General features: G+C 31.5%; 1 protein-coding gene and 1 long non-coding RNA gene across 4 annotated transcripts; one reads left to right on the top strand and one right to left on the bottom strand.

The window, feature by feature from the left end:
- Positions 1-347: 347 nt before the first annotated feature.
- Positions 348-9,816, bottom strand: LOC148236633 (TAR DNA-binding protein 43-like). 2 transcript variants are annotated; one of them, XM_088183695.1, is made up of 2 exons: positions 9,645-9,816; positions 348-3,189 (listed from the first exon to the last, which is right to left on the bottom strand). In XM_088183695.1, the coding sequence occupies exons 1-2, from the start codon at positions 9,754-9,756 to the stop codon at positions 2,129-2,131; spliced, it is 1,173 nt and encodes a 390-aa protein (XP_088039821.1). In that variant the 5' UTR covers positions 9,757-9,816; the 3' UTR covers positions 348-2,128. The 2 variants fall into 2 exon arrangements, with proteins under 2 accessions (XP_088039821.1, XP_088039822.1); XM_088183696.1 differs by lacking the exon at positions 9,645-9,816 and adding an exon at positions 3,271-4,893.
- Positions 5,515-9,473, top strand: LOC148236634 (uncharacterized). Of its 2 annotated transcripts, XR_015809214.1 has the most exons (3): positions 5,515-7,125; positions 7,192-7,235; positions 7,299-9,473. It is a non-coding gene; the product is annotated as an uncharacterized LOC148236634 (long non-coding RNA). The 2 variants fall into 2 exon arrangements; XR_015809213.1 differs by having other exon boundaries at positions 5,925-7,125; positions 7,192-9,473.
- Positions 9,817-9,989: the final 173 nt, after the last annotated feature.

The following is a 9,989-nucleotide window of genomic DNA, read 5'->3' as shown; positions in this document are numbered from 1 at the left end:
TTGATTTGCCTTAGAGATTCACGTTGGACACTACAATTCTTTGAACTTATTTTACTTTTTGAATCAACTGGTCTTGTAGTTTATGTGTATTATATAAGGCTTTCTTAAATATATTGTAAATACTTATCATTGCCTTTTCTTCTTTTTTATTTTGAATAGCCTGATTTCTCCAGCTGGTTTTGACATTGCTTCAGGTTCATATGATGTGGAGAACCTTTGCCATTTTTTTAATCTTTGATGTGATTATTTCTTAATCATAGACAAATTCTGACTGAACAGATAACAATTTTAAATTTCGAATATGGAGGTGAGTTAATAACACTTATAAGATACATATAAAATACATATTTTCGTGTCAAACTTTTTATTTTTCTTAAAATCACACAAACCCTTGTTATTGTGTTTATAAACACTGCATACATTTTTTCAAACATAATTATAATGTAAAAATGCATTGTACATACAATTCATAATATATATAATATATATTTCATAGCACCACAAATTTACTTCAATTATTTATTGCTAATATATATTTGTAAATGTATATCAGATTATAACAACGCAACAAATCTAAAATGCTCTTTAAAAAACAGCAACAAAAACGCAATAAACATAAAAAAAATCATTTACACACTTCTCACAATAAATATATGGATACGATGATAACCGTATAAAAATTTACAATGCATAACAAACATTGAATAAAACGTCATCAATATTTTGTATAGTATATTTATAAACCTTCTATGTATATGTATAAAAAAACATGCTTTATTTTTGTAAATATATATATATATTGTATATCGTTATATATTTAATAAATTATTTCACTTAAAATTTGTCGGTCATGTTTTAGCGATACTTATTTTCCTAATATTCAAAATACAATAGACGGCTTAACGCCAATGTTTGATCGATCGTCGATTAAGCGTCTATTTTTATATAAAATCCTAGCACAAATCCCTCTCTTTACATCTATTACCTATAGTCTACAATCTTTCGAATCAGTTAAAAACAAATGACGGCTATAATAATCGTCAATCATAACTAGGATCACGGGAGCTAATAACACATAAGCTCGTGTACAAGTATACAAGAACCATGAAAAAGTCCATTAACATTTTAAATTCTTACTACATTAATTTCAATATATTACTGCTTTCATTTATTATATAAGAGTACTACAACTGTAGTATGTATCAAGCATGCAAAAAAGATGGCACGGCAGTGGCTTGAAATAACAATTGCAATATGCCTTTTATAATAGCGAAACTCATTGAAATTGATCATCATATGAAAGTTCAGTATGATGATGCATATCTATCACTCCACTAAGTGTATTAGTGGACTAGAAAGTTTCGTGTGAGTCCATTGCAGTAGCTTAAGGCACCATGAAGGAATATTACTAAGTAACAGTAAACAAAATAGTCTAACTTCTTATTTTGCAGTTCCATGTCTGCAAGGTACCGACAAAAAATGCAGTAACTGCACCTCAGCTAAAGTTTTTTTATTATCTATGCACTTTCTAGTCACTAGAAAAGTTAAATTGAAAGTAATAGTCTAGGTAGAAAACTATTTTCAATTTTTAAATTAAAAAACGTTATTGCGAGAGAATTGCCTGCAATTCTGTCACGGAAAGATGTCTGGTTCGTTTGGATACATTTTTTTCCATATCCTGGATCGAAATGATAAATATAGTTATGTAGCAGTTATATATTGAAATTATTTACCATTACAAAAAAATCGTTAAATAGACAACTCACTCAGTCAAACAATCGCACTTCCTGCATTCAGGTATACGAACCAGCGCACAAATAGCACCCAAGATCCAGACTGTAATCGTAATATACACATAAAAACAAAAAAGGTCAGAATTAATCTCGTAACAAGGATAAAATTTATACAATCCATACAACAAAGCTATAAAAAAAAGCGACAACACAGACTAGTGGTAGATATAGCCCGCTATAATTACTTCAACAAAATAAAACAGCTAATTAACAACAGTTTGAAATAAATAAACAATAAATAAGTTCCATAATAAATTATTTTCATATATATAAATAAATAAATTCGATCAGAAAAGGCAATTTCACAAACTAGGTACTAGGCACGAGACAATTTATCACGAAGGATGTCTTTGCTGTTGGGCCGACGAGACGTGCCATTGCCCCGACGGACCTTGATACCCTCCGGGCTGCAGCCAAGGATAGTAGTTGTTCCCGTAAGTGTTGTTCACGAATCCGTTGGAGCCATTCAATCCAAAACTGTTGAGATCGGTAGAAGTCTGATGGTTAAAGTTACCCCAAGAGTTCGAGTTCAGATCCGGCGACTCGACGCCCTGATCCGCGTCGGCGAATCTGTTATAAGACACGTTGGTGTTTTGGCTTCTATCTAAATAATTTCTGCTACCTATCGTTAAACCTTGAAAATTCAACGAATCGACATTGTACTTGCGATCGATCGACTCGTAATCTTTAAACGTATTATCCTTAACGCTAGCGGATATGAAATTTTGATCAGTGTGATTGTGCCTCGATTGGTGGTGTCTCGGCGAAGCGATCGATACGTTCACCGAAACGCCTTTGATGACGTGACTCTCCTCGCAGACGCTCTGAGCTGTCTCAGGATCGAGAAACGTCACGAAGCTGAATGGTCTGAACGGTTTGGGCACAAACACGTCGGTCACTTCACCGTATTTGTAAAAATATTCACGCAAATCGTCGGCGGATATGTTTTCAGTGCAACCGCCGACGAATACTTTGAAAGGTAACCCTTTTTTGGAGTGAGGGATCAGAACATCGCATCTTCTGCCGTCGATCACGTGCTTCTTAGTCAATACTTTCATCTGCGTGTAATAGTTGGCGAATCTGATGAAGGCGAAACCTTTGGACTGACCCTTCGAGTCTCTTTTGAGCCAAACTTTTCTCACTTTGCCGAAGCCCTCGAAATACTCTCTGACGGTTTGTTCGGTAGTTTTCCACGGTAAACCCAGGACGATCAGGTCTGTGGCATCTTTTTGCATCATTTTTGTCATGGAGCTTTCGACGGCATTCTCTTTAGGGAAATTGCACAAGTATTTGAACCGTCCCCAGCCTTCGCTCGGAGGGTAGAGGTAGCCATCTTTGAGTCTTAACCCTCGAGTGGTGTCCGTTTTTAGGTGGACAAATGTTAGACCGCAACAGCCTGATATGAAGAGCAAAATAAAAGACGTTAAAATATTTTTTTAATTTTATTTAATGGATTGTTATGTACATAAATACATACATAAAATGTTTGGACCGTGCATGGTGGGAGCGATGTAAGCGATCAGGAATGGAAAATGAATTGAACCGACAAAACAATATAGGTATCTTAACGACTAGTCGTCTTTTCACCGCCTGCTGCGTTAAAACAAGTAGTAGTTTCGCACAACGCAAAGTTAAAAGAAAAATATGATAATGTGTTATAATGTGTTTTATTTTTATTAAAAAAATAAATTGAATAGCATCATCCCCACCCCTGGTAAAAACTTGATCCTAAACCAGAAATTCTCGGGTTATCCTTCAAAGAAAACAAAACAATTCGGAATCTGTCCCAAAAATATATTTTAAAATAAGTAATTTCAGAGAAATCATATCGTAATATATTTTCACCAGTATATATATATATATATACTTTTTTCCAGTGATAATATAATTTATCTGTTAGGTGCTAATAAAATGATTTGATTTCAACTTTTCAATACGTAGTAATATATACATTTACATACTTATTATTATATATTTACATGCGATGTACAAATGTTACAGTGCTTGCGTAGTTTTTAGTGAAGTTATATTTTCACTAATGAACTCCAAATGCATTTTTACCAGTAGATATATATTTATATTAGCGAAAACATAATTTTACTGATGGGGTCTAGTGAAATTATATACTCAATTTGACAGTTGCAAAACGTCCATTTGCTGTTTAAACCTAAACCTAACCTACACAAATTAACCAAACCTAACTTGACCTAATGAAAGTTCTAAAACTAATTATAAATAATATTTAAAATAAAGTAATGAAGAGTAAAAAGTAAGATAAGTATATTTTACTAGGAAATGAAGCATACGTTTGATTTATAAAAAAAGAAAAAATTTGACATAAATTATCGTTGGCTAAAAAATTGATAACTCGTTCTAAAAGTGAATCGATTTTCAATATTTTGAAAGATGTTTTAAAGAGGAAAAATCCGTAAATAATAACGTGTTGCTACCGATGGGGCTCCAGCAATGACAGGGTGTAATCGAACACTTATTTTATTTTTGAAAAATTTGGTGCCAAATGTATTCGCTGTGCATTGTGTGATTTATCGACAGCATTAAGTTACAAAAGATCTTAATGATTGCCTGTATCTCTCATTACAATACATAATGAGAGATGCTAGAGCAGTTGACTACATCAGAGGTCATTCACTTAATGATAGATTGTAATTTTGCATTGAAATCGACGAAGACTACACTCGTTTGTTACTCCACACATTAGTACGTTGGTCGTCGAAAACTTTTAATTGAAAACGATTTTATAATCTCTTAGACCAGGGGTAGCCAACCCAAATGATCTTGCGGGCCACTTTGGAAATGCATCTTAACATAAAATTATATATCCCCATATTAGATTTAGATACACTATAGACATTTTTTTGGAGTGAAAAATTGTCTATAGTGTATTGGCCATTATAAAATAAATATATTTTGTAAAAGTGTGATGAATGAAAAATGTTAAAGGTGAGCTGCGGCTTGGCCTAGACTGTTGTAGTATTTTAAAAACAAAAATGATTCTTTACGAGAAAATGTAATTAAATCATAGCCTATGTCTGATATAACAAATTTACAGCTGCAAGGAGATGAGCTCTATTTGTTCAAAACAAAGTCTGTTATTTCTGCGTTCGTATCGAAACTATTGTACGAACGAAATTTAGGACGCAAAGAATTTTACCGATTTCCAAATTTTTCCTTAGTAGAAAAACATAATAATGTTTTTATTTAATGTCAGCATTTGGAAGCACTCCATATAAATTTGGAGATACACTCAAAATCAAAATTCTCTATTGGGTTTTGGACCCATTCTCATGTACCGAAGAATTAGAATTGCAATTACAAGAGTAATTAATTAAAATATAAAAATAAATTTAAATTCAAAATTGAAATTCTAAAATTGCACAAGTTATGTGAATAATTTTGTGAAATTAGGAAAAAATGGGCATTGCTACATTTACAATTTATTATTAAATGAGATAAAAATAGTTTCCCAAGATGGACGATGAAAAATATTGTCATTAAATGAAACTATTAACAATGACAATGATGAACCTGAAAGAAACGCTCCTGGATTATGGTAACGATGACATCCCAAGACCACTGCCATTTGCCAAAAAATCGACTTGTTTCACGGATACTTTGATTGAATATAGTATATGCAGAAAATAAATAACTACACCAATGATAAAACTGCCAATATGAATCTTTCGAGATAAACAGTTTGGAAAAATTAAAAAGACATGTCAATTATAGAAACTAGCTGTCGGTACCTCACTATCGTGAGGTACCGAAAGCTAGCGAGTGTGCGTATACCGGACCCTCAACTTTTTGGGTTTTAAATATAATTTTTGCTTCGTTCTGATTTTTTTAAATATTTAAAAAAAATTAATGGTCCAAATTGGATATTATTATTTAGGATTTTCAATAATAGACAAAATGGTTTAATCTATAAAAAACTACTAACATTTTCAATTCATTTGAAAATAGGTTTACAACTTGACTAAATATTTCCAGAAGAAAACATTTTATATTATTTATTAGATTTGAAACGTTAAATTTTATCGTTATATTTGAAACTTAGATATTTAATGATAAATCTAAATATTGCATATCATATATAAATAGGTTTAGAACTTGGCTAGATAATAATAAATTAAAAATTATACAGTGAAATCTCAATACAGCGAAGCTTACGGAACCAATGAATAAATTGCATATAACAGAATTTTATCATAAATTTAAATCTTAGCAATAAGAACTTTTTTTAGTTACACCATAAGTTGATTTATAATTTAAAAAAGTTGTTTATATGTTTTATGTGTAAATATAAAAGCCAATTAGAAAGAAATAATAAACTGAAAATATCAAGCACTTAATCTGTTACTTTAGACCAAAAGTGCGCTTTAAAAATAATAATAATTTTGAGATCTTTGTCAATTTTTATTAAAAAATATTTATATTTATATATTTTTTAAAGTAAATGATTTATCTGCGCAGCATTATATATTTTAATAATTAATAAGTGCAAAAAATTTTCACATTATTTAAAATTTAAATAAACTAAACATATTTAAAATCTATAATAAATTAAGAATATTTAAAATCCACTTTAAAATAAAAAATATTTTTAAGGTTGAAAAAAATATTTTGAATAAATCTTGAAAATTTATTCTAAAACTTAATAATTTAAAAAATATTTAAATAAGTTAAAAAAATTAAATTAGTTACAAAATATTTTACAATTTTGTGTAGTTTCCTTTCAAAGGGGTCAGTAAGAGAGATTCTTGCAACACTATGTGTTTAGTAGTTGGTTGGTAATGAATAGTACTTATTTTGAAATTTTCCCCCTTTTTTTTTAAATGTTTTTTCAAGCGAAATTTTAAAAATTCTCTAAAAACTATTAATTTAAATTGCCAACGTTCGCCAAAATTCAAGTACATATTTTTTTTTTGTTAAGAGAAGCTAATAAAAATCCACATTATTTATATTATATTTTAAATACCGTATAAACTAAAAATATTTAAAAAAATATTTTTTTTAGAATTTGATGATTTTTAAAGATATATTGATAACTGTTTTACAATTTAAATCGTTAAAATCAATTTCGTAGTTCGTTCTTAAGCGCGCGGTGATATCCCGATCATGTATCGGGATATCCCCTCAGTTGCTTACATTTGACAGTTCTGTCATCAGTCAAGCGCGCGCCGGGATACAGCTTAGTGCGATTCAATAAACAGTAAAATATGTTAATTAAACAAAGCATTCTTCTTACAAAGTGTCAATTGAAGATGATTTAAAGTGTATAACATAATTAAAACTATAAATTATGAGTGTGCCAGTAAGTGTTAGGTTATATGAATAATATGTTACGGTTATTCTAACAAAATTACCATTGACTTTCCAGGATCTAATATTAAAAGACAAACAGCGGTGATTGGGCAATTAAAGGTATACATACCAAAGTTAATTAAACAAAGTAACATTTTACCCACTATATAGTATCGTTTACAGTTAATTTTCAGAAACAATGATAGATCTAATAACATTTACGTATCGCAAACAATTAATATATGACATATTGCGACTATTTTGAAGAAGATGAAGATATGTCAATCTACGTGTTTAATCCTATACAGTAACTTTCGTCAATTTTGTTCTTCGGTTGTTTAAATTTAATTTATGGATTATATTAGTAGTAATAATGTGTTCAATGCTTAACTCTTGATAAAGGTGTTTTTAATTATTTTTCAGAAGTAATGAGGGAGCAATTTGATGACTTATATGACCACAACGTAGAATTGGTATATATAAACAGAGTGAATCTTCTCATATTGAAGTCACTGTCAGCAAGTATTATCTTTAATAAAGAACATACTACATAAGTTTGATGTAACTGAATATCTTGAATTTGACTATTCCGAAAGAGGAATGAAGGCACAGAACAAAAATTGAACATATTTTGACACATCGGAATTAGAAATAACCCACTCTTAGATATTTTGGCTGTCGATTATTCCAGGTTTGCGATCACATATATATATAATCATTGTAAATTGTCGTTTATTAGATAACATCCAAGGAACTACACATTTATAAGCTGTCCGTTGGCTGATATAGCGTTCCGACAGCGCCGATTTGATCGACATTAACTTTCAATCCTCATACATACTAAGGATATATTACACGTTCACGTTTAAAATTGTGCATTAAATCGGAAGCAATGATAATGTTTATGTAATATAAAAGGAGAAATTCACTTTTGGGCCCCGGAGCCCGGCGACGGGAATTCAAAATTTGAATATTTCATTACGAAGATTGTTTTATGATTGTTTATCTAATTGAATCAATGTATTATTCTAATCCTCAACACATTATGTATATATTTCATTTTCATAGTCATAACACACCTAGTTAAGTTGCAATCCGATTATTTATAAAAGGAAAAACTCACTTTTCGGCCTCGGAGCCCGTCGCCGGGAATTCAAAATTTGAAGATTTCATTACGAAGATTGTTTATCTAGTTTAATCAATGTATTCTTCTAATCCTCAACACATTATGTATATATTTAAGTTAACATAGTTATAACACACCTAGTTAATTTGCAATCCGATTATTTATATTCAGTCAAATGACGAATTAATGAAAATTATTGTCGCGTAGCAAAATTTTATTATTAAATAAAAGCGTTGTCACGGTACTGTCTATTTGAATTTGAATGCTTATTTTTCATTGGTCGAAACTATTTGAATATTTGAATGCTTATTTTTGATTGGTCGAAACAACAGAACGCATTACCGGCGGCTCAAAAATCAATCGGAGCAAATTCAATTTTTATTTTTATTATGATTTATTATTGTAATTCCTTTGTTTACGTGTATTGTTACACACCGTTCATACAAAGCGATACGATTTACAGAGTAAAGAATTGAACGGAGAATGTTTCATTGAAAGTTATGCGCGTCCGGAAGCGACGGCTTAGAACAATTATATATAAGATGAAATTCTTTTTTGGGTCATAAATTAATATGGAGTTGATTCCTTCAAATAACACAAAATATTATTTTACAAATACTTTTAAAATATAAATATATTTTTAATTAACTACAAAGACGATGTTTTCTACAGATTTCTTGCATGTTACATTTAAACTAGAATCCTGATCTAATCCAAAATTAATAATATAGATAATATTTATATTATATTATGTAAAAAAAAAAATGTGATCGATAATCATATGGAAGATTGCTTCAAAATATATCATATGATGGACAAATATATGGAGGTAATTGTAATGTACAATACATTTAGTGTTCCATTTATGAAATTAATAATAAAAACAATATATTACGTGTCATTAAAAGTGTGTCGTGTGAATTACAATAGTGAACAATTATTTACAAGGCATAGAGGGAAACACTCTTGGGTGTTTTTGCCAGAGAGTGGTCTCAACATCTGAAACTGGTTATACCCCAAATAGGTAAGAAAGCGTAGTCGGTAAAGTTTATGTTTGGGCCAAAAATGAATGCATTTAAAATAACGATAGCAGTATTGTGTAACGAGTAATTATTTTTAAATTCAAATTCGAATCGCCCAAGTTGGCCACAGGAGAAAAGCCGCCCGAGCATGTTGGCCACTAGGAAAAATTCGCGGTGCACGCGTCGACCTAATTTTCGCCGCGGGGTGATAAACAAATGAAAAAGTGCATTATTTTGTTAGATCACAGTCGCAGGTGGCGACAGTGGGGGTAGTGGTAGTGGCAGTAGCACACGAGAGCGAAAAGGAGAGAATCATCGGTTGTTTATTTTGGTGCTGGGCGCGCGCGGGGGGAAGGCGGTGCGGGAGGGGCGAAGGCTCACCGGGGAACTCGGCCCGCAGGGTGTGCAAAGCGAGCGAGCCGTCTTGCTCGGTGGGCAGCAGCACGCAAGCGCTGCCGCAGCTGGCGCGCACGGACACCAGCTCCACCGGCATCGCTCTCACGCTCCATGGACCTGCGGACGGTGTTGCCAGTGCAGTCGCGCAGACCGATGTTTACATACCTTTCAAAAAAAAAAACACAATTGACAAAAAATATTTAATAATATTCTATTCAATATCTATACTAAGAATAATTGGTACTTTTTAATGATATCGGCACCACGCTCAAAAATCAATTTGTTATAAGCAACTACACTGACTTTTGGCTCTAACGTCCGCAAAAGTGG

This window comes from Plectrocnemia conspersa, unplaced genomic scaffold, assembly GCF_051122295.1.
Source record: "Plectrocnemia conspersa isolate PC_06_02 unplaced genomic scaffold, ASM5112229v1 ptg000003l, whole genome shotgun sequence".
In the NCBI taxonomy this organism is placed as follows: domain Eukaryota; kingdom Metazoa; phylum Arthropoda; class Insecta; order Trichoptera; family Polycentropodidae; genus Plectrocnemia; species Plectrocnemia conspersa.
Note: the sequence above shows the minus strand (reverse complement) of the source record. Positions and strands in the feature narration are given on the sequence as shown.

Bases quoted from the DNA above. Each gene is read 5' to 3' on its own strand.
- LOC148236633 (XM_088183695.1), bottom strand. From the start codon at position 9,756: ATGCCGGTGGAGCTGGTGTCCGTGCGCGCCAGCTGCGGCAGCGCTTGC. The intron at 3,190-9,644 runs GTGAGCCTTCGC...TCTTCATATCAG, and splicing joins CCTGCGGGCCGAGTTCCCCG to GCTGTTGCGGTCTAACATTT.